Source organism: Bos indicus, chromosome 11 (assembly GCF_029378745.1).
Source record: "Bos indicus isolate NIAB-ARS_2022 breed Sahiwal x Tharparkar chromosome 11, NIAB-ARS_B.indTharparkar_mat_pri_1.0, whole genome shotgun sequence".
Lineage (NCBI taxonomy): Eukaryota > Metazoa > Chordata > Mammalia > Artiodactyla > Bovidae > Bos > Bos indicus.
Genome location: NC_091770.1, coordinates 46,927,848 through 46,951,016, shown reverse-complemented (window position 1 = coordinate 46,951,016; position 23,169 = coordinate 46,927,848). Strand labels below are relative to the sequence as shown.

Below are 23,169 nucleotides of genomic sequence, written 5' to 3'. Positions count from 1 at the left end.
ACCTTTCTGGGCTTTTATTTCAGTCCAGTTCTTATGGAATCAGGCTCCAGGCCACCAGTGCTCAGGGGGTCAGTCTGTCACACCAGCTTTTATTAAATAGGAAAACTACAGGACTATTCTCATGGGTCAGCCTGATGCAGGTCATGGTGAACTGAACGGTTCCTGAAAAATACTGACCATGTCAAATTCCTTTTGTCCCGAAAACAGAATCTTGGCAATTATAAAAGTAGACTTTGGTTTCTTAGACTCTGGGCAATTTAAATCCAAAATCAGACTAAACTAATCAAGACAATTGAACTAATACAATATCCTGCAAGATTCCATAATAATATTTGGTCTTTATATTCTTTGAGAAATACTCAAGAATAAAATTTTGATAACTGAGCAAAAATGATGCTTGCCTTTCAACTCTGAACTTTATGGTAATAATCTCATTCACTCAAAAAAAAAAACCACAGTGTAGAGGGAGATAAAGAATTTTATATGTTCCATAGTTCACCGAAGTGTAACTCACCCTTTTATTTATTTATACTTCTCTCAGTTTTTGCTTTGATCTTGTCTTAAAAAAAAAAAATTCTCCTGGGTTTTCTTCCTGCTTTCTGAAGCTACCAAGTCAAATAGGAGTTTCTAGCAGGTGGCAGGCCGCTGTTCTGAAAATTCCAGACCTCTAATTAATGATGCAGTGAACGAAGTCAAAAGATAAGCATCTGAAAGAAAAGCAAACCAATACGAAACACAGGGAAGAAGCTATAAGAAATATTAATACTAGTTTTATATGAATCCTTTAGCATCTATTAAAGTCAGAATTGCTTTTATGTACTATTACTGGTTGAATTCTGTTCCCCTAAAAATTACAGTGACATTTTAGAATCTAGGACCTCTGAACATGATATTATTTAGAAAATAGCCAGTATTGATATCATTTGGTGATCATGGTGTGGTTATACTGTGCTATGGTGGGCCTTTAATATAAGTGGCCTTCTAAGGGAGGAGAAAGGACACAAAGACAGAGATTCAGAGAAGAGACCATGTGAGGACAGATGCGGTGACTGGACTTATGGTGCCAATGGTTAAGGAAAACCTGGGGCTCAAGAAAGGGAAGAAAGGTGAGGAGAGCCTTCACCTCAGAGGGTAGCTTCCCTGGACAACACTTGGTTTCATTCCTCAGGTCTTCAGTCCTGACAGAATACCTTTCTGTTGTTTTAGCCCATCAATCTCTAGTACTTTCTTATAGAAGTCTTAAGAAACAAATAAATTCAGTCCTGAGAATGGAAACATAAATTGTGGGGAAAAGAATTAAAGTGAGAATTCTGTGGTGTTTTCTTTTATGACAAATCAAGTGTTCAGAAACTCCTTTTACAAAATATTCTTTAAGATGGATGAATTTCAGAGAGAATTTGTCTCTTTTGTGAAATTACTAGAAAACTTTTATAGGTCTCTATTAATGCTTGTCTTATCTCATAGACAACTATCCTAAAATCTACAGAAAATGTAAAATCTCTTAGAAATTGATCCTCTGTCAGGAAAAAAGTCTTTAAAACATTCCTCTCCTACTTTAGACAGAAAGTATAAGATTTCTCATTCTAAAAAACACTCTCTGCCTCACGTATGTTAGCAAACCAGGCTGAGGCCTGTAAACAAAACTAAATAGCAGCCCACACTAGTCACGTCACACCACCCAGCAACAAGGAGAGTTTTTCAGCGTTGAATGTATAAGTTCTATGAGTTCCAGGTGAGGGGGAGGCCTTTGTGAGCCTCCAATCTTGACTGTAGTCAGCTGAATGAGGAAGGCCTCAGGCAGGCAAGTTCATTGCACTTTTGACTCTGTTGTCAGATACTATTAGTTTCAGTTCCTCAAAACCAGAAGCCAGTGTGTGATATGCATGACCTTGGAGACTGTGCTGTTGGTGTTTGAGCTTGTTTTCCTGCTGTCATTTTCTGTGGAATGGCGACTGTAACATTGTGACACCCTCTGAGTAGGGTTTTCTGCAGACCTGGCCACCCTCTCAGACAAGCCCATGCTGCCATGGGCAAGGTAGAGACACACAGAGGCCTGTTCACCTCCTGGATCCAAACCCAGATCCCTCATGTGAACAGGTGAGAGATTGTCATTGAGGAAGAGTTGAGAGCAGTCCACCCAGCAGAGGGCGCTCCCTGCTGCACATCTGCTGGGCTAGATCCTGCACCCAAAGGCTTTTGTGGTGTCCCGGGAGCTGATTGCCTTTCAAACTTGAAAGCAAATTGTCACCCACAGTCTTTGGAAAAGCAATTTAGTTTCTAGGAAGCAAAGAAAAGTCCATGTGAATGTATTTATTCTCTGAATGTTGCAGGAAGGGGACCCCTTCCAGGGCCCCAAACTGGGCTTTTGTCTAACACTTGGAAATGAATTGTCTGAGGAGACACATGTGCTGACAAAGCAAGAGATTTTATTGGGAAAGGGCACCTGGGTGGAGAGCAGTAGGGTAAGGGAACCCAGGGGAACTGCTCTTCCGCGTGGCTCCCAGTCTCAGGTTTTATGGTGATGGGATTAGTTTCCGGGTGGTCTTTGGCCAATCATTGTAATTCAGGGTCTTTCCTGGTGGCACAGGCATTGCTCAGCCAAGATGGATTCTAGCGAGAGGGATTGTGGGAAGTGGACAGACACGCGGTGTCTCCTTTCGACTTTTCCCGAACTCTTTCGGTTGATGGTGGCTTATTAGTTCCGTATTTCTTATCGGGATCTCCTGTCATAAAACAACTCATGCAAATGGTTACCATGGTGCCTAGCCACGGTAGGCAGTTTCAGTCAGTGTGCTTCCCCTAACATGACTGTATAAGGTTTCTCAAAACACAGGTGAAACAGGTTTGATGCCATGTCCATCTGTTTTGCATCATTAAGACCTTACTTTTCACGGTCATGAGAGAATCAGTATCTGAATGTTTGACTCACTTTTGTTTCCTTTCTCTTAAAATAAGTAAAAACTTCTGTCGATCTACACAACTGATCAATAGGATGAGAGAGGAAATCGTGTGCTGGAGATGGAGCCTTTGTCTGTAATAGTTTTACTCTGCGCTGTTTCCCACTCACCCATAGACGAACTGGACAAAGTAAGACAATAATTTCATTGCATTGCCCGCCCAAGCTTTCTCTGCCATATAAGCTCTTCATGTCCTCTGGGATCTTCACTCAAAACTCACCCTTGTACTCAAAATATATTCTACTACAAAATCACAGATTCTCTGAATGTTTAATATTTTTCCACTGTCTACATGTGTTTTTTTCCTTTGACCTCTAGAATGTCTAGTTCATTTGAGAATGGGGAGTGGAGAACACCAGAAGATTTTAGGCTGCTGCTGCTGCTAAGTTGCTTCAGTCGTGTCCGACTCTGTGCGACCCCAGAGACGGCAGCCCACCTGGCTCCCCCGTCCCCGAGATTCTCCAGGCAAGAACACTGGAGTGGGTTGCCGTTTCCTTCTCCAATGCATGAAAGGCAACAAATCACAGATTCTAGTCCCTTAAGTTTTAGTTGAAGCTTCCTTTGAATGAGAATTTGTATGGTATACCAAGATTGCAAAGGAAATAATTTTCTCCAATTTTTCATCCAGAGAAGCAGGTGTACCTGAAAAAAAGCAAGCTATAAGCTGAGAGTTCTCAAATTTAATGCTTTTTTTTTTTTAACCTATTCATGATTTCAGGAGTTTACAAATCCTATTACAGAATGGATATTCAAATATTGTAGGGGAAAAAATCAAGTTAAATCACTTAAACTGATATCTAAAATCAACTGAATTCTTTGTAGCCATTTCTTTTCATCTCCCATTAACTCAAATGAAAGATCTGAACAGGAAAGACACAAGGGATGAATAAAGTATTTTGTGGCCATTCCTCATCTGAAAATAAAAATACATTGCCTTCATGAGTGAGAGTGATTTTTCTCTGCCATGAAGTTCGTGTCTACCTAGTCACTTTGACCAAGACAAGGACTGAAGTCCAAATGCTCTCTGAAGCATTAGCTGACCCCATCTTTTGGTGCTTCCAGAAATTTGCATGTTGGCTTCTTTAAAACAGTTACCAGACCAAGGAGAGAATAAGAATCAGATATTAAAAATAAGTACATAGGTTGAATATTAAATAGGATAACATTTGCACTCTCTGGAGAAGACAAGAAGGTATAAGATTAAGGAAGAACTATAGTGTATGATAAATTGCTGGAAACTTCCTCGTGCAGATGTTACTTACATTTCATACCTTTATCCTAGTCAATCAGAAACACCATGATCCCACAAGTTGTCTCTCTGTTCTGGTATCCCCACAGCCTATGAGAATTATAAAACCAGTTATTAGAATGTATAGAAATCTATTATTTCAGGTAATTCCCCCCAAATAATTTATTATTTTATAAGGAGGACAATTTGTTTATTCTATTATAAATATATACCAAATAATTGCTGGTCACAATCAACCTAAACATACAAAACCTCTTTGTTTGAAAGAGACAATAATGTTTCAAGATGCAGTCAAATCATTTGCCTTGGTATAAACTAAACTTCTGGGCTTCCCTGGTGGCTCAGTCAGTAAAGAAATCAGCTTCAATGTAGGAGATTCAGGATCTACCCCTCGGTCAGGAAGATTGCGGAAGAAGGCATGGTAACCCACTCCAGTATTCTTGCCTGATGAATCCCACGGACAGAGGAGTCTGGTGGGCTACAGCCTATAGGATCACAAGAGTCGGACATGACTGATGTTACTGAGCATACATGCACAAGCTAAACTACTAGCGTTGGTGGCTACGTTGCAAAGAGTTGGACACAACTGAACAACTGAACTGAACTGAACTGAATAATATATTATAAAGTGTGAACTGCTAACAGGTATTGAACTTGTTTTGCTATAAACTCACCTCACTTGTCCCCTGATATACTGACTGTATTGATTCTACACGTCACTGTACCAAGTGGGAGAAGTAGGATGACCTCTCATTCGCCTCCCCTTCCTCAGGTCCATTTGCTCAGAGCACATTTAAACTGTCCCTTCTCCTGCTGGTGCTGTTATTCAAGTACCCAAACGGGGCCTTAACCTATGTTGTCTGAACTTGAGCAGAGAGACTTCATTACCTTCCTGAGCCCTCAGATACGTTCTGTTCCCATGGTTCTCCAGCATCTTCCTCCTACACAGACTCAGAGTCTCATGCCCTCCATGAACACATGTGAGCAACTGGGCCACCAGGAGAGAGAGGTTTATGTTTGGGGTTGTACCACTGTAGGAGGTGCTTGTAAACTCTGCTGGCAGTAATAAACTCCAGCATCCTTAGCCTCCACCCTGCTGATTATGAGGATGAAATCTGTTCGCAACCCACTGCTTGTGAACCTGTCTGGGACCCAAGACTCCCAGTTAGAAGCCCTATAAATCAGGAGCTGTGGAGACTGGCTGGGCTTCTGCACATACCAGTGCAAAAAAATTGTCTCCCTATCTATATTGAATGCTCTGACTGGCTCTGCAGGAGATGAAGGCAGTCTCTCCAGGGATGACAGACAGGGAGCGTATAGTTGGTTCTGCATAATAGCCCCAGTGGATCCTCAAATAAATAGAGAAATGCACAATATTTCAGACAAATTTGAAGAGGCATTTTCTGAATTTTTCTATTGCTTATTTCAAGCTAAGTTATTTTTTAATCCTGATTAATACCCAAAATTTCCAGTTTCAAAATAATCCAAGGTTCACAATGTAAAAGGTCTCTAAGAGTCATGCACACTTGCCCACACTTTGTATCTCACAGTATTTAACAGGGAATACCTACTTACCTCCTCTGTATTTATCCTCATTCTGATATCGTTAAACATCACATGGCCTTTACAGAGAGCAAGGTGTGCATCTAACATGGGGACAAAGACACATGAAAAGCAGTGCTGCCCCAGAGCTCACCACTCTCTGCATCCTCCTTCTCATCCCCCCCTCCATCCTCATCTGGGACCCAGAGCAGGAGGAGCCCAGGAGCTGACAGGGAACCTCATGTTCAGAAGTGTGAACTGAGGAGTCCTGGTAAGTCAGAGCAAGACCAGAGCTGAGCTTCTATCTCAGACTTGTAAGGGAAGGTCCTCCCTGGGGAACAACATGCAAATGCCCTGTTGGGGGCAGCAATGTGCACAGAGCCCAAGGGGGAGCAAAGGAAGAGAAAATGTTTATGTGTGGAAGAAAGACCTTCAACTTCATTACAGATGAAATTCATGCTTTGCAAGGGTAAAAAGCACACAGTTAAATGTGTCCTTCCATTTTCCCTCCTGGTTCTCTAGTTTCTTAGAACTTTTGAATTCATGTTATTGTGGTTCAGTTACTAAATGGCGTCTGACTCTGCAAGCCCATGAACTGCAGCAAGCTGGGCTTCCCTGTCCTTCACAATCTCTTGGAGCTTGCTTAGACTCATGTACATTGGGTCAATGATGCCATCCAACCATCTGTCGACTCCTTGTCCTCCTGCCCTCAGTCTTTCCCAGCATCAGGTTCTTTCCAATGAGCTGGCTCTTTGCATCAGGTGGCCAAGGTACTAGAGCTTAAACTTCAGCACCAATCCTTCCAAATACTCAGAGTTGATTTCCCTTAAGATCGACTGGTTTGCAGAATTGAAAGAGATGTGTGTACCCCAGTGTTCAGCGCAGCACTGTTTATAATAGCCAGGACATGAAAGCAACCTAGATGTCCATCAGCAGATGAATGGATAAGAAAGTCCTGGTACATATACGCAATGGAATAGTACTCAGCCATTAAAAAGAATACATTTGAATCAGTTCTAATGAGGTAGATGAAACTGGAGCCTATTATACAGTGAAGTAAGCCAGAAAGAAAAACACTAATACAGTATACTAATGCATATATATATATGGAATTTAGAAAGATGGTAACAATAACCCTGTATGTGAGACAGCAAAAGAGACACAGATGTATAGAACATTCTTTTGGACTCTGTGGGAGAGGGCAAGGGAGGGATGATATGGGAGAATGGCATTGAAACATGTAATTATCATTTGTGAAACCAATCGCCAGTCCAGGTTCAATGCATGATAGAGGATGCTCACGGCTGGTGCACTGGGATGACCCAGAGGGATGGGATCGGGAGGGAGGTGGAACTGGGGTTCAGGATGGAAAACACACACACACCCATGGCAGATTCAAATCAATGTATGGCAAAACCAATACAATACTGTAAAGTAAAATAAATAAATAAATAATTGGGGACAGGGGAGATTGACTGGTTTGATCTCCTTGCTATCCAAAGGACTCTCAAGAGTCTTCTCCAGAACCACAGTTCAAAAGCATGAATTCTTCAGCGCTCAGCCTTCTTTATGATCCAACTCTCATATTCATGCATCATATTACACTTCTCTTTAAGAATGCTGAGTTTCCCTCTCTATGTGCTAATTTTTATTCTTGTTTAAATATTTGTTTAAAGACTCTGGATTTGTTCTTTTTCATTTTCATTGTGATATTAAAAAACATAAGGAAGAACAGGCAAATATGTTAAGTATACAACACATGAAGGTTTACATATATCACCATCTGGATAAAAATATAAAATACGTCATACCCTACAGATGCCTGACTCTTGCACTTTGAAAACCACTAACTACTCCAACCAAGAACACGGGGATTCTGAGAGTTAGAGGAGAAGATATCTACCTTCAGGGAAACCTGAGGTCATGTAGTCTAGGACAGAAGCAGGAGCTGAGATGCATGAAGCAGAAGAAAGTCATGAGTATGATTCAAAGCCAGGAAATTCTAGAACTGATTTAGTTGAATAAACTTAGAAGTTGTGACTACATTATACTCACATGAAGTTCAAATTTCATCATAGTATTCTGTCTCTAATATGAGGATAAATTCCAGATTTTTAAGAGAATATACATCAGGATGATTAAGATTCTCTAGACCAGGATTTTCTGCCAGAGAGACTGAGGGAAAGACAGTTTTCTCAGAATCACTGACCAGTCCCTCCCTGGGGCCCCAACTCTGTCTATGAGCAAGTGTCTGAGTCTGGCAGGTAAATCAGTGTGGGGAAGGTCTGTGCTCCACAGGACTGGAGAGCAGGTGGTGGGTCCTTCACAGTCAGTGATGCTGAGAGCTGAGGGAGAGTCAGCATGGAGCCATCTGTGAGCATCTCAGCCAGAGGTCCAGACCCTTGGGGAGGTGATGACAGGGACTCCTGGGCTCTGGACCTGAGGATGTTCCCACCTCCTTCCAGGGCTCCCCACCATTTCCTCCTCCCCCAGTTTGTCCTCCACTGAGAGGAGCAGCTGCTCTGACCCCGATTCCCTGGGGGAAGCAGCTGCTTAGCTGAGCACAAGGGCTGAGCCCACAGGGGAAGAGTGTGCTTAGGGCCATGACACGTGTGGTCCAAGTGAGGGTTCTGTGCACAGAAGTCACATGTAGGGACCCCACCCTGGTGAGTGTGAGTGTTAAATCCATCCAGACCCACAGTCACTGAGCCAGGCTGGGACCTCAGGAGCCTGGTGACCTTCTATGATCAGTGGTTGAGGCGAGTGTGTGGTTTGTGCTGGAAACATGGCGGGAAGGTGTGTCCATTACTGTGGATGAGAAGAGATGGCCTTCAGGAGATGGCAACGCTCCCTCCATGGCCACAGGCCAGAGGGAGAGATGGAGTCAGCAAGCAGCCCTACGGGAAACTGGGAAAGGAAGGAACTTAGTGTGAGTGAAAACATGGAACAGGAGTTATGAAGGAAAAAAATGATGTTGCTTATTCAGGTGTTTTTTTTTTTTTTAATGAATGTAGTTCTGTGTATAAATTTTCTATAGTTTTAAGTACCTATAACCTAAGCAATGACTAAAATATCCCTAGGATGTAGATAAACCTAAGGACATGGGCATGATGTAATTATAAGCTGGTAATATGTGAACATTTTGCAGAGTGTATACTGCTGACTAGACCCCAAACAACAAAGCACTGGAAGAAGCTCAGTCAAGTCTCTTGTTAATGTAGGCACTTAATTCTTCCTGGTCATTTTTAAAAGTTTATGGTGCATGAAAATATTCTACATCTTGTCACATATATGATAAGCATATAATAAGTAATTCCCCTCATAGCTACGAATCCTCTGGCTCTGTCTTGATGTCCATTATATTCCACCTGTGTTCATTGCCTTCTCTGAAACTGAGTATTTTTCCCTCTTGATAATGTATGCCTCCGTGTTTTAATGAAAGTGAGACTGTAATGTACACACTTAATGTTTATGTAGATTAACATACATATGTACCCTAAAAATGTTCAGTTCAGTTCAGTTCAGTAGCTCAGTCATGTCTGACTCTTTGCGACCCCATGAATCGCAGCATGCCAGGCCTCCCTGTCTATCACCAACCCCCGGAGTTCACCCAGACTCCCGTCCATCGAGTCAGTGATGCCATCCAGCCATCTCATCCTCTGTCATCCCCTTCTCCTCCTGCCCCCATTCCCTCCCAGAATCAGAGTCTTTTCCAATGAGTCAACTCTTAGCATGAGGTGGCCAAAGTACTGGAGTTTCAGCTTTAGCATCATTCCTTCCAAAGAAATCCCAGGGCTGATCTCCTTCAGAATGGACTGGTTGGATCTCCTTGCAGTCCAAGGGACTCTCAAGAGTCTTCTCCAACACCACAGTTCAAAAGCATCAATTCTTCGGCGCTCAGCCTTCTTCACAGTCCAACTCTCACATCCATACATGACCACTGGAAAAACCATAGCCTTGACTAGACGAACCTTTGTTGGCAAAGTAATGTCTCTGCTTTTGAATATGCTATCTAGGTTGGTCATAACTTTCCTTCCAAGGAGTAAGCGTCTTTTAATTTCATGGCTGCAATCACCATCTGCAGTGATTTTGGAGCCCCCAAAAATAAAGTCTGACACTGTATTTCCCCATGTATTTCCCATGAAGTGATGGGACCGGATGCCACGATCTTCGATTTCTGAATGTTGAGCTTTAAGCCAACTTTTTCACTCTCCTCTTTCACTTTCATCAAGAGGCTTTTTAGTTCCTCTTCACTTTCTGCCATAAGGGTGGTGTCATCTGCATATCTGAGGTTATTGATATTTCTCCCGGCAATCTTGATTCCAGCTTGTGTTTCTTCCAGTCCAGCGTTTCTCATGATGTACTCTGCATATAAGTTAAATAAGCAGGATGACAATATATAGCCTTGACGTACTCCTTTTCCTATTTGGAACCAGTCTGTTGTTCCATGTCCAGTTCTAACTTTTGCTTCCTGACCTGCATACAGATTTCTCAAGAGGCAGATCAGGTGATCTGGTATTCCCATCTCTTTCAGAATTTTCCACAGTTGATTGTGATCCACAGTCAAAGGCTTTGGCATAGTCAATAAGGCAGAAATAGATGTTTTTCGGGAACTCTGTTGCTTTTTCGATGATATAGCGGATGTTGGCAATTGATCTCTGGTTCCTCTGCCTTTTCTAAAACCAGTTTGAACATCAGGAAGTTCACGGTTCACGTATTGCTGAAGCCTGGCTTGGAGAATTTTGAGCATTACTTTACTAGCATGTGAGATGAATGCAATTGTACAGTAGTTTGAGCATTCTTTGGCATTGCCTTTCTTTGGGACTGGAATGAAAACTGACCTTTTCCAGTCCTGTGGCCACTGCTGAGTTTTCCAAAATTGCTGGCATATTGAGTGCAGCACTTTCACAGCATCATCTTTCAGGATTTGGAATAGCTCAACTGGAATTCCATCACCTCCACTAGCTTTGTTCGTAGTGATGCCTTCTAAGGCCCAATTGACTTCACATTCCAGGATGTCTGGCTCTAAGTGAGTGATCACACCATCGTGATTATCTTGGTCGTGAAGATCTTTTTTGTACAATTCTTCTGTGTATTCTTGCCATCTCTTCATAATACCTTCTGCTTCTGTTAGGTCCATAAAAATGTTAGAGATGATTTTAGACCCTTGAATGATTTCTGTCAGTTAGAATTGATTTACTTTTGAATGGCAAAATGCTAGCTGTTGATCACTTTCATCCAATCAGGGAGACATGAATTTGAGGCTGGTCCTCAGCCTGGTGATTCCTTGCTGTTGCTGGTTCATCTCCTGTCCCAGGTGTGGCCCTTCCCCCATTCTGCCTGAAGGCTTTGTTCTAATCAGGATCCAACTTTCTCTGGTGCCCTTGGAGACTTATTTTTATCTCTGACCAAGGATATTACTGAAAGCTGTGCTTGGCTTTCAGGCCTCTACCATATCTCTCTTTTTTTTTTTTTTTTTCCTTAAAAATTTTAAGCTTTGAGGATTCCTTAGTGAGATGGCAAAAATGTTTAAGTGTCATTAAAGAGGAATAGGGCTCACTTCCCTAGGCTTCATTGCTACTGCTGCTGCTGCTGCTAAGTCGTTTCAATTGTGTCTGACTCTGTGTGACCCGATAGACGGCAGCCCACAAGACTTCCCCGCCCCTGGGATTCTCCAGGCAGGAACGAACACTGGAGTGGGTCGCCATTTCCTTCTCCGGGCTTCACTACTTCTCAACTTTTCAAGTACCTTCTCTCTTTGTACTCCCTGTACATGAGATAGAATTAATTATTAAGAATTTTCTTGAGTCTCCAGACAGCCCACATACCTATATAATTTGAGAGAAAGATTATCACTTACATAAGCAAATTCCAGGTGGAGTGAGGTGAGCACTAGCTGGAGCAGGCTGGGTTGAAAGAGGCGGAAGTTTGGGCTCTTAATAGGGTTGTGGAGGGACTTGGTAAATTCACCTTGTGTGGACTTGGGTTTGTGAGTTTTGAGTGTCCCTGTGGTTGTTGGACAGATATAGGGCAAAGTGGATGTTGGAGAACAGGCTGAGAGGTGTTAATATGATCCCATATTAACAATGGAGTCAGACTCCTTGTTATCTGGAGCCCCTCTGATGTCTATATAAAGACTCCGCTTGCCATTGCCAATGCAGGAGATCAGGTTCAATCCCTTGGTCAGGAAGATCCTCTCAAGAAGGGAATGGCAACCTGCTCCAGTATTCTTGCCTTGATAAATGGTGGGCTGTAGCCCTTCTTTTATTTCCCAAAATTTATACACTTCTTGGTAGGTTATAGAAAATACAATACTCCACCACTTAACAAAGTTGGAGTTACCAAAGATAAAGAGAATCTAAGGAATAATTTGAAGTTCAGATACTGTGCAAAAGACCCTATCTCTCTAAGTTGAAGAGATGAAGCAAACTGACAATGGCAACAAGTATTTACTGAGTGAAAACCTGGAGAATTCCATGGACAGAGGACCCAGGCAGGCTACAGTCCATGGGATTGCAAAGCCATGACTGAGCAACTCACACTACTACTCACAATCATATGATAACTATTTTGTATGTATTCATCTAGTTAATTCTTATAACAAGTTTTAGCATTTTTATTGCTAAAGAAAAGAAAATCTTTTAATTTCCTTCCTTACTGATCAATAAACCAAGGGGAAAGGGCTTTCCTGATCACATTAGTGGTAAAGAACCCCCTGCCAATGGGGAAATATAAGAGATGTGGGTTCGATCCCTGGGTCAAGAAGATCCCCTGGAGAAGGAAATGGCAACCTACTCCAGTATTCTTGCCTGGGAAGTCCCATGGACAGAGGAGCATGGCAGTCTACAGTCCATGGTGTTGCAAAGAGTCAGATACAACTGAAGTGACTTATCATGCATTCAAACCAAGGGGAAACGGTTCAATAAATCTCCAAATATATACAACTATTAAATACAAGTCAAATGCTGAACAAGAATGCATGGTTTCATCCTTTTTGTCTCAGATGGGAGTAAATACCATTGTTATGTTCCTTTCCCTGAGCTTTCCTCCATTTCAACCCAATGAGACAATGGTAACCTAGGTGAGAAGAAATCCCTGACCTTTCACTCAGCCCTCCTTTCACAGAACTGGCTGCTATAGGACACAGGACCCCTACAGTCCATGCTGCTTCTGCCAGGACCAGGCTGTGCAGCTCATGGGACCTTAACATGTGGTGCCTGAAGAATAGCTAAGACACTCATGATCCAGAGCCCTCACTGCAACCTCTTCCCCTGAGACTGCCACATCTTATACAGACTCAGAGCATCCGCTGTTAGTTCCCCAGAGAAGCTGCACTTTGAGCAGCTGCACCACCCAGGCAGGGAGGTTTGTGTTCAGGGCTGAATCACTGTGGGAGGATCATGTGTAGCTTGAAAACAGTAATAGACTCCAACATCCTCAGCCTGCACACTGTTGATCGTAAGTGTGAAATCTGTCTCTGACCCACTGCCAGTGAACCTGTCTGGGACCCCAGTGTAACGGCTGGAAACATAATAGATCAAAAGCTGTGGTGATTGGCCTGGTTTACGTTGAAGCCAGTACAAATAGGTTTTTCCATCACTATATTTCAGACTCTGAGTAGACTTGCAGGAGATGGAGACCGTCTCTCCAGGGATGATAGACAGGGAGAGGGGAGTCTGGGTCAGCACAACATCCCCACTGGATCCTAAAGAAATGATAGAAAATTATCAAGTTACATGCAAATATTATGAGCTCTAATTATCATTTCCAATTTCTTATTTATGTTAGCTAAAATACTACTTCTTTTTCCTCTCATTATCAATACCTTTCATCCATACAAAACAATGTACAATCACGACAATGAACCTGACATCTGTGAAGTGTACAGAAGCCACTAAACATCCCTTACATCATCCCCACTTCCTCTGTCACCGTCCTGACCAGAGTACAGGTCCTTCTTCCTTCTGGAACTTTCCTCACTCTCTCAGATCTAAACATCCTATGTTCGTCTGCATGACAAGCCATACACATCGAACACACAGATAGAATGCACATGGAGAGTGGAGATGCCCCCAGAACTGAGGCCCCCATCCTCTTCTCATGCCCCCTCTGTCCTTACCTGGGACCCAGAGCAGGAGGAGCCCCAGGAGCTGAGCAGGGAATCTCATGTTCAGAAGTTTGAACTGAGGAGTCCTGATAAGTCAGAGCAAGATCAGAGCTGAGCTTTTATCTCAGACTTGTAAGGGAAGGTCCTCCCTGGGGAACCACATGCAAATCCCCTGGTGGGGGCAGCGGTGTAGACAGAGCCAGAGGAGGGTGGGAGGGATCAAGCTCAAGCAAAGTGAAATAAAGCTCTTGTGTGTTTAGATGAATACCATTAGCTAAAGTTTATACTGCTTGGAACAGTAGGAAGAAGAATCTCACTGAGAAAATGCAGGACGCAGTGTACAAGGCCTGGAGCTCTAAGAAAGCACTGAAGACCCTGACATGTAGACAGGTGTATCCAGGGTCAGTATTCGGAAGGGGACCACCATCTTGCTTTTCTTCCCAGATGATCTAGATAATAGAACAGCTAGTACTGACCTTCAGAAATTTCTCCAAACAAGAGTATGAAGGTTGAGCTGGTTCAAGATCTGTCCAATAACTATGGTCTCAGGTTACCTGTTTAAGAATGTGGAAATCAGGTGTTAGAACTGCTCTTTTCCTGGCACCTAGTGAATTAAATTTCAAAGACACTTAAGTCAAATGAAATTGACAGGGGGAAAATGATATAGCTTGTGCAGAAAGTTGATAGTTCAGTTTAAGATAAGGAAAAATGTGTAAGAATTTTATGTAAAATGAAATGTCAAATGAAATATCAAAAACCCAGCAGCTTCAACCTAGTGCATATGCTATCATGATTCTATCTGAGTCTGTCTTTGTCTCTGTTTCTCTCTCTCTCTCTCTGTCTTTCTGTCTCTCGATAGATCTATATGTATATATGTTGCTGTTTTTCTTTAGTTGCTGAGATGTATCAAACCCTTTGCGACATCGAGGACTGCAGCCCACCCACCAGGCTCCTCTGTTCATGGGATTTCACACGCAAGAATACTGGAGTGGGATGCCATTTCCTTCTTCAGGGGATCTTCCCAACCAGGAAGCCACATATATATATGTATGTATATATATACATATGTATATACATATATATGTATGTATGTACATGTATATATATATATATAATCAAAGAAGTTCTTGAAGAAAAAGCTCACTTGAGATGATGGGACAACATGAAAAATGTATGACCGTGTTTTCTTTTATTCCCAGTGGTGCTTAAAGAGAGCTCTTCCTCTGTTAACTCTCATTAAGTAGAACCAGTTTCCGCAGGATGTCCTGGTTCTTGTCAGTTCTGTGTGAAAAACTAAGGTTTCTCACTGCCTGTATGTTGGAAGCCACAGTCATGAGCCTGCATTTCAAAAGGAGATGGTGTTTGTGAGAAGAGCAATGACTGGATTCTTTATTTGAAAGTCTCAGGGTGGCCTGTGTCTATCACTGTCACCTTTCTGGGCTTTTATTTCAGTCCAGTTCTTATGGAATCAGGCTCCAGGCCACCAGTGCTCAGGGGGTCAGTCTGTCACACCAGCTTTTATTAAATAGGAAAACTACAGGACTGTTCTCATGGGTCAGCCTGATGCAGGTCATGGTGAACTGAACGGTTCCTTAAAAATAATGACAATGTCAAATTCCTTTTGTACTGAAAACAGAATCTTGGCAATTATAAAAGTAGACTTTGCTTTCTTAGACTTTGGGCAATTTAAATCCAAAATCAGACTAACCTAATCAAGAGAAATGAACTAATACAATATCCTGCAAGATTCCATAATAATATTTGGTCTGTATATTCTTTGAGAAATACTCAAGAATAAAATTTTGATAACTGAGCAAAAATGATGCTTGCCTTTCAACTCTGAACTTTATGGTAATAATCTCACTCACTCAAAAAAAACCACAGTGTAGAGGGAGATAAAGAATTTTATATGTTCTATAGTGCACTGAAGTGTGACTCACCCTTTTATTTATTTATACTTCTCTCAGTTTTTGCTTTCTTTGATCTTGTCTTTTTTAAAAAAAATTCTCCTGGGTTTTCTTCCTGCTTTCTGAAGCTACCAAGACTAATAGGGGTTTCTAGCAGGCGGCAGGCAGGCTGCTGTTCTGAAAATTCCAGCCCTCTAATTAACAATGCAGTGAACGAAGTCAAAAGATAAGCATCTGAAAGAAAAGCAAACCAATACGAAACAAAGGGAAGAAGCTATAAGAAATATTAATACTAGTTTTATATGAGTCCTTTAGCATCTATTAAAGTAAGAATTGCTTTTGTATACTATTACTGGCTGAATTCTGTTCCCCTAAAAATTATACTGACATTTTAGACTCGAGGACCTCTGAACACGACATTATTTAGAAAATAGCCAGTATTGATATCATTTGGTGATCATGGTGTGGTTATACTGTGCTATGGTGGGCCTTTAATATAAGCGGCCTTCTAAGGGAGGAGAAAGGACACAAAGACAGAGATTCAGAGAAGAGACCATGTGAGGACAGACGCGGTGACTAGACTTATGGTGCCAATGGTTAAGGAAAACCTGGGGCCCAAGAAAGGGAAGAAAGGTGAGGAGAGCCTTCACCTCAGAGGGTAGCTGCCCTGGCCTGGACAACACTTGGTTTCATTCCTCAGGTCTTCAGTCCTGACAGAATACCTTTCTATTGTTTTAGCCCATCAATCTCTAGTAGTTTCTTATAGAAGTCTTAAGAAACAAATAAATTCAGTCCTGAGAATGGAAACATAAATTGTGGGGAAAAGAATTAAAGTGAGAATTCTGTGGTATTTTCTTTTATGACAAATCAAGTGTTCAGAAACTCCTTTTACAAAATATTCTTTAAGATGGGTTAATTTCAGAGAGAATTTGTCTTTTTTGTGAACTTACTAGAAAACTTTTAAAGGTCTCTATTAATACTTATCTCATAGACAACTATCCTAAAATCTACAGAAAATGTAAAATCTCTTAGAAATTGATCCTCTGTCAGGAAAAAAGTCTTTAAAACATTCCTCTCCTACTTTAGACAGAAAGTATAAGATTTCTCATTTTAAAAAACACTCTCTGCCTCACGTATGTTAGCAAACCAGGCTGAGGCCTGTAAACAAAACTAAATAGCAGCCCACACTAGTCACGTCACACCACCCAGCAACAAGGAGAGTTTGTCAGGGTTGAATGTATAAGCTGTATGAGTTCCAGGTGAGGGGCAGGCCTCTGTGAGCCTCCAATCTTGACTGTAGTCAACTGGATGAGGAAGGCCTCAGGCAGGCAGGTTCATTGCACTTTTGACTCTGTTGTCAGATACTATTAGTTTCAGTTCCTCAAAACCAGAAGCCAGTGTGTGATATGCAGGACCTTGGAGACTGTGCTGTTGGTGTTTGAGCTTGTTTTCCTGCTGTCATTTTCTGTGGAATGGCGACTGTAACATTGTGACACCCTCTGTGTAGCGTTTTCTGTGGAACTGGCCACCCTCTCAGACAAGCCCATGCTGTCATGGGCAAGGTTAGAGACACATAGAGGCCTGTTCACCTCCTGGATCCAAACCCAGATCCCTCATGTGAACAGGTGAGAGATTGTCATTGAGGAGGAGTTGGGAGCAGTCCACCCAGCAGAGGGCGCTCCCTGCTGCAGATCTGCTGGGCTAGATCCTGCACCCAAAGGCTTTTGTGATGTCTAGGGAGCTGATTGCCTTTTAAACTTGAAAGCAAATTATCACCCACAGTCTTTGGAAAAGCATTTTAGTTTCTAGGAAATAAAGACAAGTCTATGTGAATGTATTTATCCTCTGACTGTTGCAGGAAGGGGGACCCCTTCCAGGGCCCAAAACTGGGCTCTTGTCTAACACTTGGAAATGAATTGCCTGAGGAGACACATGTGCTGACAAAGCAAGAGATTTTATTGGGAAAGGGCACCTGGGTGGAGAGCAGTAGGGTAAGGGAACCCAGGAGAACCGCTCTTGCGCGTGGCTCACAGTCTCATGTTCTATGGTGATGGGATTAGTTTCCAGGTAGTCTTTGGCCAATCATTCTAATTCAGAGTCTTTCCTGGTGGCGCACACATCACTCAGCCAAGATGGATGCTAGCGAGAGGGATTCTGGGAAGTGGATGGACATGGGGTGTCTCCTTTCGACCTTTTCGAACTCTTCCGGTTGGTGGTGGCTTATTAGTTCCGTATTTCTTATCGGGATCTCCTGTCATAAAACAACTCATGCAAATGGTTACCATGGTGCCTGGCCAGGGTGGGCGGTTTCAATCAGTGTGCTTCCCCTAACATGACTGTATAAGCCTTCTCAAAACACAGGTGAAACAGGTTTGATCCATGCCCATTTGTTTCACATCATTAAAACCTTACTTTTCATGGTCGTGAGAGAATCGGTATCTAAATGTTTGACTCATTTTTGTTTCCTTTCTCTTAAAATAAGTAAAAAATTCTGTCGATCTACACAACTGATCAATACGATGAGAGAGGAAATCGTGTGCTGGAGATGGAGCCTTTGTCTGTAATAGTTTTACTCTGTGCTGTTTCCCACTCACCCATAGACGAACTGGACAAAGTAAGACAATAATTTCACTGCATTGCCCGCCCAAGCTTTCTCTGCCATATAAGCTCTTCATGTCCTCTGGGATCTTCACTCAAAACTCACCCGTGTACTCAAAATATATTCTCCTACAAAAGCACAGATTCTCTGAATGTTTAATATTTTTCCACTGTCTACATGTGTTTTTTTTCTTTGGCCTCTAAGAATGTGTAGTTCACTTGAGAAATGGGGAGTGGAGAACACTGGAAGATTTTAGGCAACAAATCACAGATTCTAGTCCCTTAAGTTTTAGTTGAAGCTGCCTTTGAATGAGAATTTGTATGGTATACCAAGATTGCAAAGGACATAGTTTTCTCCAATTTTTCATCCAGATAAGCAGGTGTACCTGAAAAAAAAGGAAACTATAAGCTGAGAATTCTCAAATTTAATGCTTTTTTTTAAGCTACTCATGAATTCAGGAGTTTACAAATCCTAACACAGAAGGGATATTCAAGATATTGTAGGGGAAAAAATCAAGTTAAATCACTTAAACTGATATTTAAAATCAACTGAATTCTCTATAACCATTTCTTTTTATCTCCCATTAACTCAAATATAAGGTTTTGAACAGGAAAGACACAGGGATGAATAAAGTATTTTGTGGCCATTCCTCATCTTAAAATGAAAATACTTTGCCTTCATGAGTAAGTGAGAGTGGTTTTTCTCTGCCGTGAAGTTCGTGTCTACCTAGTCACTTTGACCAAGACCAGGACTGAAGTTCAAACGCTCTCTGAAGCATTAGCTGACCCCATCTTTTGGTGCTTCCAGAAATTTGCATGTTGGCTTCTTTAAAACAGTTACCAGACCAAGGAGAGAATAAGAATCAGATATTAAAAATAAGTACACATGTTGAATATTAAATAGGATTACATTTGTACTCCATGGAGAAGACAAGAAGGTATAAGATTAAGGAAGAACTATAGTGTATGATAAATTGCTGGAAACTTCCTTGTGCAGATGTTACTCACATTCCATACCCTATTCCTAGACAATCAGAAACATGATCCCACAAGTTGTCTCTCTGTTCTGGTATCCCCACAGCCTATGTGAATTATAAAACCAGTTATTAGAATGTATAAAAATCTATTATTTCAGGTAATTCCCCACAAATAATTTATTATTTTATAAGGAGGACAATTTGTTTATTCTATTATATAAATATACCAAATAATTGCTGGTCACAATCAACCTAAACATACAAAACCTCTTTGTTTGAAACAGACAATAATGTTTCAAGATGCAGTCAAATCATTTGTCTTGGTATAAACTAAAGTTCTGGACTTCCCTGGTGGCTCAGTCAGTAAAGAAACCAGCTTCAGTGCAGGAGATTCAGGATCGACCCCTGGGTCAGGAAGATTGCAGAGGAAGGCATGGTAACCCACTCCAGTATTCTTGCCTGATGAATCCCACGGACAGAGGAGTCTGCTGGGCTACAGCCTATAGGCTCACAAGAGTCGGACATGACTGACGCGACCGAGCACTCATGCACAAGCTAAAACTACTAGTGTTGGTCGCTACACTTCTAGTGTTGGGAGTTCATGACACTTAGAACATGTAGAAAAAAGAGAGAAGGAGAAGCAGCTGAGAAAATATGTCTATGTTAAGGAATTGCAGAAATAAAAGAAAACAGAGATTTAGAGAGAGCACGAGAGAGAGAGAGGACGCATAAAGTGAATTTCCAGCCTCTCAGCATCAAAATATTGAAGGTGCTAGGCAAATAAAGAGAAACTTAGGAACGAAACATGCAACGTGTATTAGAAAATGGACTTGACTGCCTCCTGGTGTGCTTTTGACACAAGGACCAGGTGACAGTAGATACACGCCAAGATAATTCCAATTTAAACCCTCCTAACTGGAGCACCAGTTCAGAAATTGTGTCAAAACAAAGTCCTGTGCAGTGAGTTGGGAATCTTTTCAGGCTGCTTGGTGATTTTCTGGTCGTTGTGTAGTTGATGATCTCCCTTGGTTGGACGTACTGCCCAGATTATATTTCTGGACAAGAACACTTGATACCAAACTGCACAGAAAGTTTTCCCCCAATGGTAAGAGAGTTTTCAAGGGTGTCATAAACAAGACTGGGATGTGCATCACTTTCCAGGGTTCTGAATGTGTGTCTTTTTCTTAAAGGAATTGTCTGACAGCCTCTGTGACTTCTGGACACTACATAGTCCACATGTAGGAGGGCTGTTGTGGCTCATGGACCAGGTGACACTGAATCTGCCAGATTTCAGAGGGCTGTGCAGTAGGTTCAGCCTGTGGTGTGAGCACCCCTGCCTCCGGGCCACTGCGGACACAGAGAGCTGATCAAAGACATCAGCCATCTGGACATAACCGACACTCAGAGATCAGCCTGCTGAGCAACAGGAAACCCATCAGGGAACCTAGTGGATGCTCCAGGGGGGACATGGCAGCCCTTCCCTGGAGGGTCTGTGGGGCGTGAGCTGCCTTAGTCAGAAGGAAGGAAGAGGCTGTGGGAGGCTGTCCTAGTGATGCCCTGATCTCTGTTTACAAAAAGAGGACTCAGTGCCTGTGACCGAGGTGCTCACGGTCTCTTTCTCGAGGCTCCAAGGCCATTTCCACTGGAGCCCATCCTGGTGTCAGCTCATCCTCTGGGCACTGCAGCTGCTCCTGCCACCGTGAGAAGCTGAGTCTCTCTATGGTAATTTGTGTTTGAATCTTTATACACCATTCAGGGTCCAGTGAGTTTCCTGCTCAGAGAAAAACGTGTAGCATCTCCAGGCTCCTCACTGATGATGGTAATAAGAAGTCAACTGAATTGGTATAAAACTGTTCCTCCTGTGAATATGTGTAGAAATACCTCCTGAAGTCCAGCAGTTCTCTGCTCGTGTTACAAATTCTCTGTGTATACCGTTTCTTAAAATTTCTATTATAATCAAGAATCCAGCTTTAATTGCACTTACTATGAAATCCATTATCTGGTAAGGAATGACCTCTAATAAGTTTTATCCCTTTAACAAGAAACAGTATTATGTAGTCCAGGTGGATTTGAAATTATTTAATGCAATCCATGCCATGTCAGAGAATGTGACTAGCATGCCTGTGATAAACTCAGAAGTATTTAGAGCACTTCTAAAAATGGGATCTATTTGAAGTATTCACATTCTATACAACTATCACTAGAAACAGGAGTCAGGTGCACTTTTAGGAAATGAACATTCATGCGAACCCAAAGTATTTATTTATTGTTTGAATTTTTTGTTTTTATGACAATTTACTACCAAGTTTCTAAGCTCCTGATAAAGTGATCCTGATAAAAATGTGACATAAATCTCCATGCTGTTGCTGTTACTGCTAAGTCGCTTCAATTGTGTCTGACTCTGTGACCCCATAGACGGCAGCCCACCAGGCTCCTCTGTCCCTGGGATTCTCCAGGCAAGAATACTGGAATGGGTTGCCATTTCCTTCTCCAATGCATGAAAGTGAAAAGTGAAAGTGGAGTCGCTCGGTTGTGTCTGACTCTTTGCCACCCCATGGACTGTAGCCTACCAGGCTCCTCTGTCCATGGTATTTTCCATCAAGGGTACTGAAGTGGGTTGTCATTTCCTTCTCCAAAATCTCCATGAATGTTGGACAATTTGGAAATCTAGCTACTGAAAAAGTTACCAATAAAGAAAATGTAAAGTGGAAAATTCATATTTGTATAATATCAGGGGAAAATGGAAGGTGTAAGAATTAGATGACTTGAAATAACAAAGTAAAAAACATTCTTTTCTTGTTGAGCCAATGTTACCCAACATTTCACTCTTATACTGTTTTCCAAAATTTCATGTGGACAGAAGCTCTGACTTGGGTCAAGTGCACCAACCCAGCTGGAAACCATAAATCCACCTGAGGTTTGAGGCCTCATAAGGTAACCTCCATGAGAGAGGAGAGTCCTGAAATCTGAGTCAGCAGGCAGGCTAGGGGTGCTGGGTCAGAAAATAGAAACCTCCTACTTATTCAGACAGTTTCTTTTTCTTTACTCAAGGCTGCTATGTGCAACTTTAATACTTGTCTGACTCCTGGAAGTTGGTCTCCATCTCCTCGGCCTCTGCTGGACCACCTTCAGGAGCAAGTATGTCTGGAGACTGCTCGGCTGAATTAAGGTGACAGTGACTAGGGGACATGACCTTGGGTCTCTGCCCAGGAACGTCACTGAGCCCTTGATGATGGAAGATCTCAATCCCTGGCCACACACTCATTTCCTGTGACATGTGCAGTGGCCGAGACACAGCAGGGGCTTCCCAGGTGGCACTAGTGGTCAAGAACTAGTGCCTGCCAATGCAGCAGACATAAGAGACATGGTTTCAGTCCCTGGGTTGGGAAGATCTCCTGGAGGAGCGCATGGTAAACCACTCCAGTATTCTTGCCTGGAGAATCCCACGGACAGAGGAGCCTGGAAGGCTACAGTCCACAGGGTCACACACAGTCGGACATGACTGAAGCGACTTAGCAGCAGCATACACAACCCAGGAAACCAGGCAGATGGCCCTTCCTCCCCGTGATTCCATAAGGAACTTACTGGGTTTTCTCTCTGGGTTCTTCTTGTCAGTCCTCAACAGCACCACCATTTTTAATCCCACTGAATAGAAGCCAAGAGCAGTATGCTCAGCTGTGTGTGTCGACTCAATTCCATTCACGTTTCCATTCCTGCAGTCTCCCCACAGCTTAAAATTCTTAACTTTTGAGGAAAAGAACTAGGCATATTATTCTGTATCCTTCCAATGTTCCTTGGTATAAATTCTATACCTTACCCCGTCTAGTTTATG

The 23,169-nt window shown here is 42.3% G+C and overlaps 1 gene segment (V, D, J or C); it reads right to left on the bottom strand.

Annotated features, from left to right (window-relative positions):
- LOC109566143 (immunoglobulin kappa variable 2-29-like) overlaps positions 1–13,996 on the bottom strand; it is an 86,920-nt gene extending 72,924 nt beyond the window's left edge. Inside the window, 2 exon segments of the V gene segment in view lie at positions 13,141–13,453; positions 13,868–13,996. Of these exon segments, the coding sequence occupies positions 13,141–13,453; positions 13,868–13,916 (362 nt within the window).
- Positions 13,997–23,169: the final 9,173 nt, after the last annotated feature.